Source organism: Physeter macrocephalus, chromosome 2 (assembly GCF_002837175.3).
Source record: "Physeter macrocephalus isolate SW-GA chromosome 2, ASM283717v5, whole genome shotgun sequence".
NCBI classification, from domain to species: Eukaryota; Metazoa; Chordata; class Mammalia; order Artiodactyla; family Physeteridae; genus Physeter; species Physeter macrocephalus.
In genome coordinates this window covers 83,429,987-83,451,336 of record NC_041215.1, presented here as the reverse complement: position 1 = coordinate 83,451,336, position 21,350 = coordinate 83,429,987, and the positions used below count along the sequence as shown (strand labels likewise).

General features: G+C 40.5%; 1 protein-coding gene across 1 annotated transcript in view; it reads right to left on the bottom strand.

The window, feature by feature from the left end:
- OSBPL6 (oxysterol binding protein like 6) overlaps positions 1 to 21,350 on the bottom strand; it is a 101,854-nt gene that overhangs the window by 55,485 nt on the left and 25,019 nt on the right. The window contains exons 2-7 of the mRNA XM_024122392.2: positions 18,083 to 18,169; positions 11,279 to 11,401; positions 8,513 to 8,566; positions 7,347 to 7,460; positions 7,060 to 7,230; positions 4,370 to 4,502 (exon numbers count right to left, since the gene is read on the bottom strand). Coding sequence (XP_023978160.1) covers positions 4,370 to 4,502; positions 7,060 to 7,230; positions 7,347 to 7,460; positions 8,513 to 8,566; positions 11,279 to 11,401; positions 18,083 to 18,169 — 682 coding nt within the window. The remainder of the gene's footprint in view (positions 1 to 4,369; positions 4,503 to 7,059; positions 7,231 to 7,346; positions 7,461 to 8,512; positions 8,567 to 11,278; positions 11,402 to 18,082; positions 18,170 to 21,350) is intronic.

The following is a 21,350-nucleotide window of genomic DNA, read 5'->3' as shown; positions in this document are numbered from 1 at the left end:
CGGAGCGGCTGGGCCCGTGAGCCATGGCCGATGAGCCTGCGCATCCGGAGCCTGTGCTCCGCAATGGGAGAGGCCAACAGTGTGAGGCCCGCATACCAAAAAAAAAAAAAAAAAAAAAAAAAAAAAAAAAAAAAAAGAAATCTCTAGAATTTCATTAAATTAGATCTAATTTTAGAATCTGGGAAAAAGGAAATATTATGCCAAGAAAGGACTGTTGAGAGAGTTTATAACAGTAAATAATTTAAAACTTAAATATCTAGCTGTTTATTTACTTTCTCATCTTCCCTACCTTGTTCTAAAAAGAACTCTACTCAATATTCTGTAATAACCTCCATGGGAAAAGAATCTGAAAAAAGAATAGATATATGTATATGTATAACTGAATCACTTTGCTGTACGCCTGAAACTAACACAGCATTGTAAATCAACTAAATTCCAAAATAAAATTTAAAATTAAATTAAAAAAATAAAAAGAAACGTCCAATTGCAGAATAGTTAAATAAATTAAGGTATATCCAAAGTTATCCATTTTCTATTTCATTTAGGAATCACTGACTTGGAAGACACTATGCACCCAGCACAGTTCTAAGCACAGGGAATATAGCAATAAAATAAGATTCATGGAATTTACATTCTGGTTTAAAGAAAATGTACACAATAAATAATCTGTACGTTGAACTATTACGTACCATTTTAGTGACGGCATATACTGGTACATAAGGATGGCATATAAAATACTAATTTAACATTTTGTTTCTATGGGAAAAAATGCTCCCCAAGAGCCAAGAAATTCCCTTACATACTTGAGATCTGGACTGACAGAAGTCCAGACCTATGAATAGCTAACCTCTTTAAGTATTGGAACTATAAATGTGCTATGTTATGGGTTCAAGAAGATGTTAGTTGATGAACTTCTGAAATGCAACCAACCTCAATATTGGGATGCTATGAAATGATCAAAATAGACCAAAAAAAAAAAAAGTGCTGTGGTAGTTCAGGAAAGGGACAGTTACTGTGGTTTGAGGTCGTCACAGCTTATAAGAGACAGTAGAACCTTTTGTGGGTCTGGAGGATTGATAAAAAGGCTTCAGCAAAACAGGAAGGTGGAGGAGGGCAGAGAGGGCACTGCAGGTAGGGAAGACAGCCTGTGCAAAGGCATGGAGGCAGGAACATGCAAGCACGTTCAGGAAATGGCAAATAAGTTTAATTAGGCCTATGGAAGGCAAGGTTGAAAGGGTAGGCAGGGCCAGAAAGCTGAAAGCTGGATGTTAAACGCTGGGCTAAGTAGTTTGGACTATAGCCCAAGAGCTCACGGAGAACCACCTGAAGAGATTTTTGCAAAAAGTTATTTTATGAAATAGTGGTCTTGAGGGACTATTATATGTAGTGAACGAAGAATGGCTTTGGGATTAGTCAAATGTGGGTTGGCTGGAGTCCCAGCCTCTCTATCGGGGCAGCTGTGTAATCTTGGGCATGCTCCTTAACCTCCGTGCATTTCACTTCCCTCATCTGCAAAGTGGGGACAGTAGCAATACCTACGTCTCAGAGCCGAACGCAATGGGATAATGGCTGCTAAGCGCTGGCACTGGATGCAAACATGTCCAAACACAGTAATTTCCCAGGAGCCTCTGAGAGCGACGGAGCCACAGAGCAAGCGACTGAGGGTGCGGGTACCAGTCAGAGACTGGGCAAAGGGTGAGCCTGAGTTAGGACAGCGGAAATGGAATTCCAGAGGAAGGGTAGATGAGGGGGAGGGGAGATGGGGGAAGTTTGCAAAGAAATAACAGAACTCAGTTTCAGCTGGATGAACAGGGTGGGTGAGTCAGAGATGACAGAGGTTTCAGGAGTGGTTATGAGAGCAGCACTGACAAAAACAGGGGAGCCCAGGAGCTGGGACCATTTTCACAGAGGAGACAGAGAATTTGGTTTTAGACAGGCTGAGGAGAAGGCGTGACCGAGTGTACAGACAGAGAGGGTCCACAGCAAGGGAGGGGGTGGGAATGTAGCACGGGCCAGATACAGAGGTCTGAAATTTAAAGAGACTTTTCAGCCCTTTTGAGAGAAATATGGTGCAGTGATTAAGAGCATATGCTCTGGAGTCAGACTGCCTGAGTCTGAAGCCCAGCTCTACCATTACTAGCTGTGTGAACTGGGTCCAAGTGAGTTAACTTCTCTGTACCTAAGTTTTCTCACCTGGAAAGTGGAGTTGAGGGGATTAAATGAGTTGACGCACTTAAAACACCTAGAACAGTGCCTGCGGCACCCCATACCTATCAGCTGCCGCCACTACCACCACTACCATCATCAAAACGGAGATTGCAGTTGAAACTAGAAGCATGCCTGTCACCTCCAAAGCACAGAGCATAGTCATTAGGATCAAGCTGGCCTGGGTTAGCCCTTCAGCTCTGTCAAGTACTTGCTGTGTAACTTGGACAAGTTACTTCACCTCTCTGAGCTGTAGTTTCTCTACCCATAAAAATATGGTTCAAAATTCCTGCTTGGTACTATTGTGAAAATCTATAAAATACCACATATGTAAAGTGCTTAGTTCAGTGCCTGGCCCATACGAGCCCTCAACAAGCTATAGTTACTATCATTGAAGCTAAAAACAGAATACTGAATCTTGATCATCCCTGAAACCAAGGCTGGCCAGAGGAGAATCCCAATGAAACAGAGAAGAAGCAGTTGGAAAAAAAGGAAAACTTCATGGGGCCGAAAAGAGGAGGCTCATTAAAGAAGGTCTTGCAGGGCGGGTCAGAGGATGAGGCTTGAGAACACAGCAGAAAGCAGATGGCGTCCTGCTGCCAAGAATGCTTCTTCTATAGAGCAAAAAGGGCAAAGTCAAATTATGGGAGAGAAGCTGAAGTCTACGGGTAGGAATGACTGAAGTGGGAAAGGCTGAGGTTGTTCTCAAGACAGGAGATCATTACTACACTAAATCCTGAAGGAGAACACAATAGCAGGACGAGGACACAGGGATGGGCCACAGAGGACCTGAAGCACACAGGGAGACAAAGACATCCCCCAACAGCCAGGGGCTTCTCGGCATCAAGGTCCATGTCTATTTATTTTGGTCACATGAAGGGACTTTGTCCCGGTAGACAGTCTCAATCTTTTCAGCAATGTCGGTGGCCAGGTTAAACTCCACAAGCGTGTGCAAAGTGGCAGAAATTAGAGGAGAGGCCGACTGTCTAGAACCGCCGCAGTGTCTAAGACAGTGAGGTCAGCTTCTTCCCCAACCTGAAGTTCATAAAGGCAAAGTAATGTCTGTGTGTTTTGTGAATATACTCAAGTAAAACCCTTTTAATGCAATGTTAGCTGGACACACTTTATGAAGTTAACATCCCCCTTAAAGTCATATTTTCACATAAAGATTAAGTTTGGAATGTGGAGAGAGCTAATAAAAATGCTGCAGACTTTGAGTTCACACATGTGTAAAGCAAAAAAAAAAAAAAGAATTGGCTGGGGCATGAACACAGGTTGCCAAATTTCAATTTTTCTAAGTGAGGACATAAAATAACGTAACATCTCCTTTCACAGTAACTTCATAAAAGAAAAAAAAATATTATCAAAAAAGTTAGGCGCAACATCGTCTCAAGATAATTTAAAAATTAAATCAATTTAGATGTATTAAATACTTGTTATGTTGTTTTTGTGTTGTTTTGTTTTGTTCATTTTTGAAGGTCAAATGAAAGCTGTCTCACAGACTGGAAATGGTCTGTGGATCCAGTTTGGACCAATGTGCTAAGGCTCATTTCAAGGAAGGAGAAAGTTTCTGCACATTAAGAGGCTGAGAGCTGGTACAGTGAAGAATCATGTATTAGCTCAGAGTATTAAATAACTGATCCATAGTGGAACACCACTACCAGGTAACTGTGGATCTAAGATCAGTATAATTTTGCTGTTTATTGTTGGTTGTTGGGAAACATACACTGTTCTGTGGGCCAGATGGAGCAGCAGAGAAGGCAGCTGTGTAAGTGACCTAGCAGACTGTCAGGAACGAGGCTGGAGGGTGCTCGCAAGGCAGCACTCAGCTGGGTGATCACCCCCAGGGTCCGGGGTGCGGGAGGCTAACGAAGCCAGAGGGAACTGCTAACGTGATGAAGTGAGAGGGTTGAAGTGGGTGGGAGTCCAGGTAAGGGCAAAACCAGATTCAGGAGTTGTGAGGGTGCAGGAGAACGGACAGGTAAGAAGCCCGAGACATGGCAAAGAGGAGACCTGGGACATAAAAATAAGAAAAAAAAAAAAAAAAAAAAGCTGGAGGCAATCAAGGGGGCTTGGGGGGTGAAAGGTGCAGCGCCCACAATTTGCCCCTTTTGCGTCTGTTTCTTTGGCTCATCCTGAGAGCCCACAATGGGCAAGAACTAACCTTCTGCACACCTGTCCATTTCTTCCGAGTCTTGTAGCCAGGCTGCCACTTTGCTCTGCCCGGTCGTGCAGGTTGCAGGGAGGCTGCTGCCGCATGGTAAAGGGGACTGCCATGGAAAGCTGTTTGGCTGCGCCTACGATGAATAAAAAAACGTGTATGGTTAGGCAGAAATAGTACATTTAAGTTACTAAAAAGAACACAAGTATACTCAAAGTGACATTAAAAAAGAGAGGAACAAAAAGGCACGCTCAAAATATGGAAGAAGCCTCTTGGCTAAATGTGGTATGAGCTCAGTAGAGCCAAAATTTCTAAGCAATAACGACACGACACTCGTTAAGCTGCCATCTCCACCAAAAAACAAAGGGGACAACATTCAAGTATGTTATATCTCATACTCGCAAGGACACGCCAACTCAAATTTTCAATAGTTTTGCATTACTCAGTAAGTTACAGTTGATACAGTATCCTTGTTGCAGTACTCAACTCATGAGCGAAGGCCTTTCACTTCCGAAAGCTCTCTGTACCCTTATGATCAACTCGTGGTCTCATCAGCTGCCTGTGATTCTTAAATACATTACCCACCAGCAAGCAACCTTGTCATGCTGTGAATGCATACTGAAACTGTAACATATAAAATGGCAGTCTTGGCAAGTTATTATTATCTATAGTTGATAGACTTTCCATTAAAGGGATTTTATGTGAAATAAAAGTTGTATGAAGTATGTGGATACTAAAGTGAGTACAGTAAACACTGAAAAAAGCAGAAACTTATTTCCCCCAAAGCTGAAACAACTTGAAAACTCCATATTTGACTTTAATATTCAGTTACAACTGATTGTGTCTCTTCTAAATCATTATGAAGTGAAGGACGCACATACTTAGCAAACCCAGACTTATTTATTACCCTCACAGGGCCACAAACCAATTAACATTCGAGAGTCTCATAATTTGATGCTTAGAATTCAAGCAAAGTGATAAAAAGCTCTTTTCACTCTTTACTGCATTTTGATAAATGTAACAGAAATCTTTCACTGAGTTAGATCTCAGAGGTATGTCATTTGTAACTAGAGCAATAGATCTATGAAAACCAGAGTTGAAGAGCTTTCTTATTCCAAGGCAAACAGTGGGGAGGATTTGGTTTCAGTTCTCCATTCTCGGATGTCACCCAAGTTATTTAATAAATAACACAAGGGATGAAAATATTACGTCTTTTATCAACACTCTGTGCCAAAGAGACAGGCAGAAGCTGGAAAAACCAAAGGGTTAAACATTTATATATTTAAAATATCCATCTGGGATACACTTCTTGTTTAATTTGGACTAACTCTGGGATTCATTCTATTCTGTGATGAGAACACAGGAGGCCCAAAGAAACTTGTGGACTATCTTGCACATCTTGTGTTGGGTCATTCAGTAAGTGCCCTACTTCCTAATAACCCCGACCTACTGGTTCACTTCCTTTGATTTCAGAAGCAGTTAGTACTAGGGTTAACCCAATACCCTGTTCCTAGGAGAGAGATATTCCATAATGAAATAAGGTTCGAGAGCCTTGTGAAATACAGTTAACGGGATTTAACAAAAATTAGGTAAGTAATTTCCATCAAAATAGCAAAAACTAAATACAGCTGTGTTTCATTTAATCTGATTTGATGAGTCTTGCAGTTACTCCATGAGGTTTTTCAATGCTTTGCAGAGGAAACTTGGATATGTTATTCCATATATCCCTAGGTAGGAAAACAGAGAAAAGCAGAATCTTCACTGAAACACATTTGAACTCAACTCCTTGTGGCAGCTAGTTATTCACAGATGTCTCTATTCTCAATATCAGGTGCCAAGTGAGAAACCGGAAGACCCCTGGGCAGTGCAATGTGGCTATGGTTCAGAAAACTTAATTATTGAGGCAAAGGCAGAAATAGCTGTCTCCCTGTCTATTGTCTTAACCTTGGTTTTTAACAGGCAACACCTCTAGCTTTTCAGCAACACAGAAAAAGAACTCTTAATACAGCCGAAAGAATAGCTTCAGCCTCCCTTAATCTGATACCTGGTATAATGAAAAAGGCACTGATTTTGGAAACAGAGATGAAGATTCCGATCTTGGCTTAGCTGTTTAATGTCTATTTAACTTCTGGGAAAATTCTTTACTGTCTCTGAGCTTTGGGTATATTTAAGACCAGAGATGAATGAATGTCCAGTGCTTAAACACAGTGCCTAGTCATTCAAATATATTATATTCAAATACATTATATAACTGTCACAATCTCTAGCCCACTTGCATTAACCTCATGGGGAAATTCACTGGTCTCTCTCATGGTCATGTATATATTACAACTCAAGGCAAAAAAACAAGTTTCACTTTAAAAACTTTGTGGTCTTCTTATTACCACCCAGGAAGACATCAATTTCTAGGTGCTGATTAACCAAATGTTCACTCATTCTAATACTCCTACAAAGCCACATACAATTTAGATGTACTCCATTCACAGAAAGGAAAACTGTTAATTCTCTTGGTCCATATTTCCACCTAATCTATACTTGTAATTAACTTTGATGGTAAATATCACCATTGCCTTCTGAGGGTTAGTTTACAAAGCAAACCTTCTCTTTCTGGTTTGTAAAATGAGACACAGTTAACATGTTTGCATAATTTTCCAAGCAATTTCTGGGCTGACTTTCATATAACAAAGTCATACCTTTCCATCCACAACAGAAACATTAGCAGCTGGTGAGGATTCAGCTGTGGAGGTTGAAGGAAATATGTGAAAACTAGCATCTCGTGGTGATCTCACAATTTCATTCTGCCGATACAATCGATGATGGCGCAGTTTGGAGACCCATGCATCAAACCAGTCCTGGGATTTCACCTAAAACAATAAACAAGAGGAGTAGGTAATGGTGAAACCAATCTCCTGTTTATCACTGATATAGGCAAGTGATTTCCCCAGATATTGGCAGAGAAACTGTTGAAAGGCAACCTTACCTTCAAATGATAGATGTGTTCTTCTGTGTCAAGGTCTATTCTCCGAGCTTTCTTTTTAATTGACATGACAGAGAGTCCGACATCGATGCTTCCGTGGACCTTCCCTTTTTGAATCTGAAATCAAAAGACTGGTAAAAAGGCTGGAAGGACATGTGATCTGATGTGCTTTTGTACTGAAGTGAGCTTAATGTAATCTTTAACTTATCTATAGGAGATGGAATACCACACCACCCCTACAAAGAGGAAATGGCTAAGGTTCTGAAGTTAAGGTCCTGAATCTGAGGAAAGCTGAAGTTGCAGTGACTTCATACCAATTTCAATAAGTAACACTATTCATCTCATTCCTGTTTTTGGCATAACTTCATAATTCTAGATTGCACAGTTTATATCCTAAAAAAGATATCTTTACTGGTTCCTAAAATAACTATGGTCAATCTTTGACCTACAACCCAGAAGATCCCCAAGTAATCAGCTAGAAGACTGCTGCTGGGGCAAAATTGGGCAGCTAGTACGGAGTGCACAGAGCAGCCAGCTCTTCCTCTGGCTGCCGTCATCTGGTCAAGGACACACAGCTGATTCAATGAAGGAGCTGGAGACAGAACTGAAATCTGAGCCCTCTGTTACTTACCCTATATACAATGATAAGAAGGAGAGCATTTTCCAGTTTTGCATGCAAACAATGACTTTTTATATTAAAGAAAAATAATTTCAAATAATTTTAGAGTTGGGATGCTCAAGATAAAAGAATGTATGAAACAGAAATGAAGTTCATAAGATAGGTCTTAAAAAGACTTCAGTAAGAACAAATGTTGCTTTAAACCTCAAAAAAAGCACATATAGCATAGTTTATTGAGAGATGCAGGAAAAAAGCCTACTTGGGTTTTCTCTCTAAGACAGAAAGGGTGATTTTTATTAGCTGGTGACTTTTAGGTTTAAGCTTCTGTTTTTAACAACACATATCACAATAATTAAATTAAATCTTCATGCACCAGTTTGAGATTTTATGCTAGCTTGAGCATAAGCGTAAAACACACCTTCCATGCAACATTTGTTAAATCTTACAGGCACAGCAATGCACAGAGCTGGTAACTATGGCACGACACTTGTACACTGTGGTGGTTACTCACTTCAAGCAGAATTCTAAACCAATCTTTGTGTCTACTTACATCAAGTGGTGCCTTTGAATACTTTAACATTCCATTATCCAGGACAAAAAAACGCTGCAAGAACCAAACAATTCCCAGTTATTGTCAGTATTTTGAGTTATATAAAACATTCACAAGTGTGGGTCTAACACTGCTTGGCATTCAGTAATCAGTATGTTTGATCATTTTCATGTATTTGAATTCAGTGCACCTGGCCACGGTCAGTCACATGAAATGGTAAGGAAATCTTAGCTCGAGTTTCATACTATTTACCTAGTAGGGTTCTTTATACATAATCCAATGGGGATGAAATCTTTCACCACAGTTTTTCTTTTCTTTTCTGTTTTTCTTTCTTTCTTTTCTTTCTTGGCTGTACCGCACAGCTTGTGGAATCTCAGTTTCCTGACCAGGGATTGAACCCAGGCCACGGCAGTGGAAGCCCTGAATCCTAACCACTAGACCACCAGGGAACTCCCCCATCACCACGGTTTTTCTTAATGGGGGTGTCAGGGGTGGGGGGGGAGGGAGGAATCCCAGGGCCTGCAACTAAGACTTTCTAAATGAATCACGGTGGGGTGTTTTTTAAAGTGAGAAATGAAAATAACCTAAGTTGGGTCACAGTGATTCTGTGAGGAATTTGTCTACAGGGGATTTTCCACCTTGGAGATAAACTCCTGAATCTCCCTGGCTACCATAGATAATTCTGAAAATGCCCATGTCTGTTAACAGAAGCCAGTGGACTGGAGCTATGAATAATGAATTATTTGGAAAGTTTAAAAAGTAGCCTTATCAATATGCTTGCGTCTCCACTTAGCAAAACACTTGCAATTCACTCTTAGTAAAAGAGATTAAAAATTATTTCTGAACTATATTAAGGGGAAAATATATATATTTGGGGCAGTTTTTGTCGCTTTCAAGACACTCATGGTCCAGTCCAAATGAATCTAGCCATTTTTGCTCCACAAACCTCAGGAACTCTCTGCTGTTGATTTCCTTTCTATGGACAATTGACTGGAGAACAAACAGCTCCCAGGACCCAATCAAACAATGGGTCCAGTGCCCTCCTCTAGTCTCTACAGATGCAGGGAGTCTTTCTGTGGCTGGTAAATTACTCTGCTGGGAAGTTTTTATGTGACTCAGGAACTCTTAGCTGCTGAGGTGACAGGCAGTCAGGCCTGGAGACACCCTACACAGAACTCACAGAAGGTCACTGTAACCCCTTTGTTATAGGTTCAGGGGTAGGGGGGAAGAAGTAAGCACTGGAAGAAGGAATCTCTATAGCTGAAAAACACTTGATTGCCTATGACTTGGGCAATCAAATGGGCTGATGCTTGAATCAATATCTGATGGTATTAGAGACCAAGAGAAAAGGCAATGCAAGGGAGAACCTCCTATTGCTTATGCAGCAAAATGTCTAAGGGAAGGTCCAGAAAGAGCTGCTGTTGAACCACAGCCAGTTTTGCTGAAACATGGACTGAGAGTGCTTAATTAAAGTTAGCAATTTATATAAAATGTGTTTCTTTGACGCCTTTCTTCTGTTTGTCCATTCCTATCTATCAAAGAATTCTAGCAGGGATAACCTATAGGATGGTCACAAGGAAAGAGATGAGCAAGGCCACTGATTTGAGGAATTGCAAAGTGGTAAGGTCAGAATGAAAGGCAAAGGTGATTCCAGAAAGGAGTGTGGCCAGTTGGCCAAAATCCAAGAAAGAACAAGGGTGGGGAGAGATTCCTGGCACTGGTATAATATTATGGGTGCAGGGGAGACTGCCAAGGTTTCTGACAAGTGAGAGGGAAGAAGACTCTTTGACCGGTTTTTATTCCACCCTCAGAGATAGGGGGTTGGGGCAACATTTCCCAGCTGTTAATTTTAAAATCCTTTTCTTAAATTGCAAAAAATATATTTCCTCAAGGATGTTATAATCCATAACTTCCCCTTTTGGGTCAATGGGCAGCCACCAGCCCGCCATTTGCGCCCACAAATCCATCTGCCTTGGATGGAATCCATCAGCAGATGTGGCAAGTAATGAACCTGTTCTTTCAGTGATTTCAGACAAGATACTGCTGGTCTACCAAAAGGCTTATATTGAAAATAGAGGACAACTTTCTTCTCCTAAGCATCCAGAATTCCTGCTACTCAGGTAACTGGAACAATATAGTGTAAAATATTTTCTCCATAATTAAAACTGGAAGATGGAAAAAGAATGTGGAGTTGGGTAGAGAGGAATAAACCATATATGTTAAAGGGCAGTAAACAAACTTCCAAGATCAGTGACTTTCCATCTTTAGTTTGCACTGGTAACAATAATTCTAGGAATTTATCCCGAGGACTTAAATGGAAATTCATGTATAAGAATGTTCATCACAACTTCACACAATAAAAAATTAGACATATGCTACATATTCAGCAATAGGGAACTGGTTCAATAATGGAATTGGTATAAATCCATCCAATGGAAGCCAGGCCTGCATTTTATAAAATCTCATATTTAGAAGAATATTTAATAAGAACACATTTATACTAATTTAAGTTAAAAAAAGCAGAGTAAACAAAAATATGTCCAAACTGGATTTTAAATATCGTGTAAAATATTTTTTCCCTGCATACAGACATTACAGATCTCAGACTTAAATAGGTATGATAGGTTGCAGCCTGTACAGTTAAAACAAGGCCTTGAAGACTAGCTTTACACATACAACTGTATTCTTGGTTTCCCACCTAATGACACCAAATAAGAGCCTCTATTTGTGAAGATGATCTGAAGATGAATATGATGAAAATGTTACCTTGTGCCAGCCCTTTAAAGGCCATTTTCTCTTCTTTAGCATAAAGCCTTCATGTTTGTCTGGTCTCTGGACATTGGTTTGGCCTATTTTCAGCCCTTCTATAATTTCCCAGCTGTCAGCTTCCTGAGAGAAAAGAAGAAAAACAAATCACATGTTTCTTTTTCAGTGTTTGATGACACACGTAAAGCAGATTCTTAAGTAGAAATTGCTTTTAAAGCAATACTCAACCCACCAGAAGTATGAACAACATTCTGGAGCAAATTCTAACATCAGACCCAGATATGCACTTATAACTGAAGTGAGAACGAGTTTCCAGGTACACCTGGAGGTATGCGGGTCCATCAGAGGTGAGCTGGATGGAGTTGGAGTCTGGGGTAGAGTGGACTTTTGATTGCCTGCATTCACAAGGTTTAAAATGCATTTTTCCAGACAGTTCATCTCTGGGCACAGAGGCACTTTAAAGTTTTAAAATAAGATCATTTTGGTGAAACATGTTCAATTAGTGTGTGGGCCTGGTTCTCTGTAGAAATGAAAAGGCTGCAGCAGCTTAAGTGGCTCATGACTTCTTATGCTGAAGAGCAGCGCTGTGGGCATCTGTTTCCTCTCCGTGAGGCTGCGTGCATTTCAGAGTGAGCATAAAATGCCCCGCTTGCCAAACACCCACCAAGAAGTCCGTGATTCGAAGACATACATCGTGAGATACACATACCCTTAGAAGCCCATGAAAGAGCCAGAAATCTGGGATTCTAGAGCCCACACTATCACCCTCCTCTGTTAAAAACAGACTAAATCACGGTTTCCTCTTCCATAAGACATGTTTTGTTCGTCTATGGTGTTAAAAAAAGTTTTAAAAATGAATTGTCAACATTTTAAAAATCAGAGGATTTCAGGCTTTAAAAATCCAAATTTCTAGTGTTTTGTGAAAGCCTAAGATCTGGCAACGCTGGGCCTGCCCTGAAGGATGGCTGCCCGTCTTCAGTTTACCACAGTCCCCCTTGGGTCTGCTTCCATGTTAGATATCTGCTCCTTAGCAACATCCTGGGTTTTAAAATCCCTGGACCAGGTGATTTCTAAGGGCTCACGCAGCTCTAAAGTAACCGCTGACCTGGCAAACACTCATATTCTAGATCTCAGGCTTGGGGCACAATCAAGCAAAGTAGAGGCAGGAACAACGAGGTCACATCCCATGCACAACCGCTGCAATCCTGCCCATGGTGCAAGGAAGCAAAATCTCTCAGCATAACCTGCTCAGCTGCCTCAGCTCTGGAAAGACGGATGCAGCTCCACGGATCAGGGCGGGCCCCTCTGCAGAACGCCCAAACCCAAACTGACTCAGGAAGCTGCCTTCTGACATGTTCTATCAGAAATCATCTTTAGACCACAGCTCAAAGACTTCAATGGGAATGGTAGTGGGTTCCATTTCAGGGCCGCTGGACTTGCTGGCCCAGTGTCTGGGTGGTGGCTGCCCAGAACCCACTGCAGGACTGTGAGGCTCTGACAGGACCCAGGGGCGAAGGGGCGTAATCGGTTACCCATGTCAGCCACAGGAGCGGGAGGGGAGAGGGCTATGTATTTGCCATCCATGCCTCTTTCCCCCGTCTTCTCCTTTCATCTCAGAAGCTTCTTGCCCTATGGCCGAGTCAAATCTAAGCCCAAATATGTGTAAATAGAGTGGGATTTTCACCGAAAACTGTTTCCAGGAGATGTGGCTGAACATTACTTCATGCAAAACATCATGAAGTCTAGGAGATACTCCTGACTTCTGAAGAGCCCTCTAAAGCCAGCACCATGCTTCTATCCTATCTAAGCTCAACACTACAACCACCACTGCCCTGAGAACTAATGTGAGGTCAGTGTTATTTCTCCATCTGCTTGGTCATCCCTGAGGGGTGCCTAGTGAATGAACTACAGCCCTTACAGAAACGTACCTACCAGTGTTCATTTGGCAACATTACGAACCCTTTGAAGCAGCTGTAAATTTCCCCTTAACATAAGAAAACAACCCCCAAAGTGATTTTCTACTTGAATACTGTCAGAAACTGTGATTGGTCTGAACTGTTAATTAGATACAGTAATTTTAAAATGTATATTTCTCTATGGAATGTGTATCTCTCTAAATAAATCCACTTCTTACCTAAAAAAAAAAGTATATATATATATATTTCTGATGAGACAGTTTCAGGCTCTATACCATGTTTTTTGGACAATAAAAGGGATTATCATCAGGAGTACAAAGCAGAGCGTTTTGGAATTTTCATTTTTTAATAATGAATTGCAATTCAATTCAGGTGAGCATTGCTTATAAATAATGTTAGAATAATAGAAGAAAATAGTAGGTTCTCATAAAAAGTCCAGTATCTTTGGCTTTTTACTCTCATCAGCAAAGTAGATAAAAATGATGGATTTTTATTCCATAAAAGTGATGGATTTCTATAGATTTCTTTTAGAAAGCCTTGGTATAATCAAGAAATTAAAAGAATAACTATATATGTGTACATATATTCAATAGTGCTCTCTCTGTTCTTAGAGAGATATCAGCTGTATTTAATGATATTTCTATTTTAGTAGCCCCATCCATAGATACCATCTCCAGAAGAATAGCATTTTTATTTTTGGCTAGATCTTATCTTATCTGAAGGCTAGTGTTCATCTTTGATTTATTGTGTGTGTGTGTGTGTGTGTGTGTGTACATATATGATGAATACTCTGGATTACTAATGAAAATGGAAACATTTAATAATAAGTACAAATGCTTTTTGAATTTTTTTCTAATTAAAATCAGAACGTAGTAGTAGCTTGTCCCTGTGGAGCTATGACTACTGATCTCTATCACAGCAGTTTTTTTCTTCTTAGGGAATTTAACCACAGAGGGAAAAAAAATGGGGGGGTATAGATAAGTAAGATAGGAAAAGCAAGAAGTTAAAATGTATTTTTTTAAACATAAATGCAGCAGCTCTGAACAAATAATTCCACTCGCTCTGCTGCAGAATTACTAAACCCAGCAAAAGAAATTAGGAAGAATCCTAACATAGTTCTTATAGTTAAATAAACTGTCAAACAGACAAAAAGGCAAAAGATAAAGCCAGAACAAACAACTCTCTCTATTTCAATTATAAATACTGGGGACTCCCCTGGTGGTGCAATGCTTAAGAATCCGCCTCTCGATGAAGGAGACATGGGTTTGAGCCCTGGTCCGGGAAGATCCCACATGCTGCAGAGCAACTAAGTCCATGTGCCACAACTGCTGAGCCCGCGTGCCACAACTACTGAAGCCCACACCTAGAGCCTGTGCTCCGCAACAAGAGAAGCCACCGCAATAAGCCCACGCACCGCAATGAGGAGTAGCCCCTGTTCGCCGCAACTAGCGAAAGCCTGCGTGCAGCAACGAAGACCCAACGCAGCCAAAAATAATAAATAAATAAAGTAAATTTTTAAATAAATAAATAAATACTGATGATAATGTTACAGATAAGGTGTGTAAGAAATGAAATATTCCATCCCAGGACTTAGTACAATCCATCTCTATACTTAGTAGACCAGGTCTATCTTGAGAAAGCTAAAATTACTTTCTGAAAATTGAATAATTTTTTCATAATTTCAAATGATATTAATTTTCTGCTTAAAAGCCACCAACTTTCATAGGTTTACTTAGAAACAGAGTCAAAAGCCCTAATGTGATCACATCAGTACTTGAATCAGATTACACAAACATTTTTGCTATTACAGAAGCTTTTAACGACCTTTGATGTAATAAAAATACCTAAAAACAGAAAGTAACCTAATTATAGCCCCAGTTTGTTCATTTGAAAAAACCAGAGACGCTTTCTTTCTCAAGGGTATATTCTCTGTGCATGTGTGAGTGGGCGGGGGATACATGGAATGCTTTAGGAGGTGAAAGCACCAAACAAAGAAACTGGAAAAATCCTGAGACAGGAGTATGTGTACTTCAATGTTCTTCCACCACCAACCAGTGCCCAGGAAGCCCATATTCTCTCAAACGGGCTGAGAGATGGTGAGATGCTATGGTGTCTGGATTGGATGGGATTCTCTGATTTCATCGGGTCCCAAGAGGTGTGTTATCTATTAACACAAAAACACAACAAGAGTATTAGTTGTACAGCAAGGTCCAAGCTGGCAGCTGCATGGAGGAGTAATGGGAAGTGGATACTGTTGGTGCCCTACCCAGACCCCTGTCTCAGGCCAGTGGACCCATGCCCCAGCTGCTGTGAGCACTGTGAATTGCTAAGGCTAACAGCTTCCTTCTTCTACCAGGAATTGCTGTTTGGCCAAGCTGGGGCCTTCACACCTGGGAAACGATGCTGTAGCATGACCCTCCCCCATGGCTCTCAAGGACTGAAGGACACAAGGGTACAAACAGCTGAGGGAATGAAAAGTCCTTGCCTCAGGGTGAATCCAACTCTGTGACATAACTCATGCTCCAGAGCTCACCATGGGATCAGGCTGAGGGTGGACTCCAGCTGGAACCCCCTCTTGCTTAGCACCGACACCTGTCCTAACCTCTTCGCTCACCCCTTTCCTCCTAAGGGCTCTTCCTCAATAAATTACAGGCACCCTAAAGCTCAGCCTCAGGTTGTCCTAGGGAATCTGACATAAAGGAAGAATGTGAAATAAAGTAATGAGTGTGGTAAGTACAGAGACGGGCTACACAAGATAGCCTGGGGCTGAGGGAGACAATGAACAGCACTTGAGAAAGGGTTCCTGTGGGCCTAATTTAAAAGAAGTTGGAGTTTATTTAAATGAAGAAAGGGGAAGGGAGCAGGACAGCATTCCTGCAGGCCTGGTGGAAGAAACAGATGCCCAACAGTGGAAGAGAGAAAGAGCATATGGCGGGAGGGAACTGCATGCAGGTGGCTGCAGCTGGAGGATGAAGTGAAATGCCCAAGAAGCTGGAGATGTAGCTGGTGGGCCAGGAGTGGCCAGAGCAAGTCATGTGTATGTGTCGCTCCCTACTTGTTGTTTAATACCAGCACCTCTCCTTTCCATTTCTTTCTTTTTTTTTTTTTTTTTTTTTTTGCAGTACGCGGGCCTCTCACTGTTGTGGCCTCTCCCGTTGCGGAGCACAGGCTCCGGGCGCGCAGGCTCAGCGGCCATGGCTCACGCTCCGCAGCATGTGGGATCTTCCTGGACCGGGACACGAACCCGCGTCCCCTGCATCGGCAGGCGGACTCTCAACCACTGCGCCACCAGGGAAGCCCTCCTTTCCACTTCTGTGTCTCATTCTACAAGTCTTCCTTTCTCTGTTTCCACTGCTCTAAATGTCACATACTTCCCAGCTATCTGACTCTGGACAACTTACTTATACATACCCCAAGTCTCAGTTTCCTTATCAACAAAATGAGAATGATATCGGTACTCACGTCATCGAATTGGAGACTGACTGAGAGGATGTATGTACTAATCCAGTGCCTGGCTCAAAGTGCATGCTCAGTCAATGTTAGTTGCCTTCTCCATCACCCCTAAATCAGTATTTATTCTTTTTGTCATTTAGCTGTGTATAAGAGAGGACTGAGGTTTCAAAGAGATTAGTCGTCATATTTACCAAGTAGACATTCTCTGTTTGCCACTCAAATAGAAATAAGATCATTTTTCATTTCTAAGTTTTTTTAAAAATAGTTTAATAACTCCCCCTTTTTTAGTTTAGCAGTCTATTCCTGTCTGACGGAATAAACTTTATAGCTTGTAATGCCTTCAATGTGTAAAGAGGTACAAATGTCTGTATTCTACAATATAGTAGTGTAGTAGAGCGTTCTTTTCCTAAAGGATTCTGTTTAATATAGGAAAAGCAATGTGGATGGATCACTTATACATACTTAGAAGTTAACTTTTCGGGGAGATTAAAGTGCTGTTTTTATATTTGGATTCAAAATCCCCACGCGTTCTATTTTCTGAGTTTCTCAGTAGGAGAGCCAACCCACTGAAAATCTCAGGGAATCGAGCAAGGGGAGGGGGTGAGTAGGATGGTGTCTCCTTGACTTTTCTTTGTGATTTTTGCATTTTAGACATAAATGAATGTAGATGTTCTCCTAGTCCGAGGAAGAGAAAGCTGAAGGGGAGGGGACACTGGCTTCCATGAAACAGAAAAGGTCTTCATTAGTAGTCTGCAGGGTTCTCCTCAGAGCTCACTGCTAAGAAGGCCAGATGTGAGAAGGGGACTGGAACTCTGAATGTACAACAGCCCCTCTGGCTAGGGACTGTTTTACTCTGCAGGTGGGGCAGAGCTTAAACAAGTCTAAGTTTGAATCCCTTCTCTGCTACGTAGCAGCTTTTTTGACTTTGGGCAAGTTACTAACTCTCGGTTTCCATACTTGTAAAATGTAATAAAAACCTACACTGCATGGAACTGCTCATAAGGATTATAGTAAATGGGATCACGTCTCTAAGCACTTAGTATAGGACCTGGTGTGCAGTGCATGGGCAACAATTGTACCTGTTGTTGTTACTGCTGGACCCAGTGATTTTTTTTCTATAACCTCGATATAGAAATATTAGCTCATCTTACCAACAGGGAATGACGAAGAGTTTCTCTTGCCCTTTTCCCTTAAAATAAAGAGAATTCTGGACGTTTCTATATAACCCTCCACATCCCAGCAAATACACTTTCATCTCTTTCCTCCTTACGCAGGGCAAAGAAACCCTACATACTGCAGATGGAAAGAAATGAAAGAGCAGCTCTACAATGGGCGTCACAGCTACCTTAGGGGAGTCAGGTGTAAGAGGTATTGTTCAACTGGCCACAGGCCAGGCATCCTACCATATGAGAAAGCAACACATTCTGTCACTGACCTTGGAGAGGGGGACCGGTTCCAGCAGTTGTCGACTTACAGAGGGTTCAGTGCTAGAGGAAGAAGTCCTCTCCAGTATGTGGATACTCTGAAAATACATGGAAATACAGCCTAGGGTTAGAGAACCCATTTCTCATGTGGACGGACATGGGGTTGAGATCACACAGATCACAGTAAGAACAGTTAGCTATATTAAAAATCACAAGTTCCTGAGGGGACCAAAGGTAGCAACAACTGTAAGAAAAATGTGAGGATAAGGATTTTGTTTTCTCCCCTTATGGATTTGTTGGTGAATTTCTGCTGCAACGTTGGTTTCAGTCTTAGAGAAAGAGTCAGAGAACACATATATTAAAAAAAAAAAAAAAACATGGAATATGTCTCAACATTTTTATAACTATGAGAATGGTGGCACACCTACTACTTAGATAATTAGCCTTACATAGAAATATTTGCTCATCTCTCCAATGGCAGGAGACAAAGAAAAGGTCTACATCAAAAAGCCCAGAGCCTTAATACCATTTAGTCTCTAGAGTTTCTTATAATCCTTATAGGATAATTATATATTATAATATTATAATTATTATAGTTATAATAATATGACAATTCTTAAATGCACAGTGAAGAAAACAATTCATCAGATATAATAAGCAGTAGATGTCTTTTACAAAGACTATAAAGAGCATTCACAGAACAGTGAGATGACATTCCAACAGGAAAAGAGGCAAAGTACATGAACAGGCAACTTGTACAGAACATTTGAAAAGATGTTCAACTTCAACTACAGAGGTTTTCAAAGAAGTGAAAACCAAAATAATAATGATTTTTTTAAAACCCATTACATTCAAGAATAGATCAGCGTTGGGGGAAAGGGAGTATAAATTGGGTACAGTCTTTCTAAAGAGGAATTTTGCAACTGTTATTATAAAGTCTTTGGAAAAAAAAGTACCTGCTGCACTGACCCAGCAATCCCACAGTTAAGTCTTTACCCTAAGGAAATAATCAGATTGGTATGGAAAGATATAGGAACAGATGTGCTTACTAAAGCATTATTTTATTATACTAAAAAAAAAAATCTAGGGCTTCTCTGGTGGCGCAGTGGTTAAGAATCTGCCTGCCAAGGCAGGGGACAAGGGTTCGAGCCCTGGTCTGGGAAGATTTCACATGCCGCGGAGCAACTAAGCCTGTGCGCCACAACTACATAGCCTGCACTCTAGAGCCCGTGAGCCACAACTAGTGAGCCAGCGTGCCACAACTACTGAAGCCCGCATGCCTAGAGCCCGTGCTCTGAAACAAGAGAAGCCACCGCAGTGAGAAGCCCGCGCACCACAATGAAGAGTAGCCCCCGCTTGCTGCAACTAGAGAAAGCCCGCATGCAGCAACAAAGACCCAACGCAGCCAAAAATAAATAAATAAAAATTTTTAAAAAATCTAATACATATGAGAATAGTACAGACTTATAAGGATATAACATGCAGTGAATCAAAGTGACAACACGAATTTCTGTTTATTGGTATGGAAAAAATAGCCATGATGTTCTGTCAACTAAAAAATCAGGCTATAATGTAGAATACGATGATGTTAAACATACAATCAAAATATATTCCAGAATGTTAACAGTAGCTGTATAGAGGTGGTGGGATTATAGATGATTTTTAAGTTTTTCTTAATTTTTTTCTAATTTTTTAGTGCAAAAAATATACATTATATTTGGAAAAAATTAAGCACTTTATATGAAGGGATAAATCTGAAAGACATTAAAGGAATAATTCAATGGATTTAATATTTAGATATAGGTTGAAAATGTAATGTAACATTTTTACTCTAGTTATAACATTTCATTGTTTCAATAGACAAAGTTGGATTTTATTTACTTATTAAGATCTCTATTTTTAGTATCTCATTGGAAAACTATCAGATTAATGTTTGCTTTTTTCATATAGAAAATATGCAACTCATGCAGCTCAATAACAAAAAAACAAACAACCCAATCCAAAAATGGGCAGAAGACCTAAATAGACATTTCTCCAAAGAAGATATACAGATTGCCAACAAACACATGAAAGAATGCTCAACATCACTGATCATCAGAGAAATGCAAATCAAAATTACAATGAGGTATCACCACACACAGGTAAGAATGGCCATCATCAAACTGGGAAGATTTCACATGCCGCGGAGCAACTAAGCCTGTGCGCCACAACTACATAGCCTGCACTCTAGAGCCCGTGAGCCACAACTAGTGAGCCAGCGTGCCACAACTACTGAAGCCCGCATGCCTAGAGCCCGTGCTCTGAAACAAGAGAAGCCACCGCAGTGAGAAGCCCGCGCACCACAATGAAGAGTAGCCCCCGCTTGCTGCAACTAGAGAAAGCCCGCATGCAGCAACAAAGACCCAACGCAGCCAAAAATAAATAAATAAAAATTTTTAAAAAATCTAATACATATGAGAATAGTACAGACTTATAAGGATATAACATGCAGTGAATCAAAGTGACAACACGAATTTCTGTTTATTGGTATGGAAAAAATAGCCATGATGTTCTGTCAACTAAAAAATCAGGCTATAATGTAGAATACGATGATGTTAAACATACAATCAAAATATATTCCAGAATGTTAACAGTAGCTGTATAGAGGTGGTGGGATTATAGATGATTTTTAAGTTTTTCTTAATTTTTTTCTAATTTTTTAGTGCAAAAAATATACATTATATTTGGAAAAAATTAAGCACTTTATATGAAGGGATAAATCTGAAAGACATTAAAGGAATAATTCAATGGATTTAATATTTAGATATAGGTTGAAAATGTAATGTAACATTTTTACTCTAGTTATAACATTTCATTGTTTCAATAGACAAAGTTGGATTTTATTTACTTATTAAGATCTCTATTTTTAGTATCTCATTGGAAAACTATCAGATTAATGTTTGCTTTTTTCATATAGAAAATATGCAACTCATGCAGCTCAATAACAAAAAAACAAACAACCCAATCCAAAAATGGGCAGAAGACCTAAATAGACATTTCTCCAAAGAAGATATACAGATTGCCAACAAACACATGAAAGAATGCACAACATCATTAATCATTAGAGAAATGCAAATCAAAACCACAATGAGATATCATCTCAAACCGGTCAGAATGGCCATCATCAAAAACTCTACAAACAATAAATGCTGGAGAGGGTGTGGAGAAAAGGGAACACTCTAGCACTGCTGGTGGGAATGCAAATTGATACAGCCACTATGGAGAACAGTATGGAGGTTC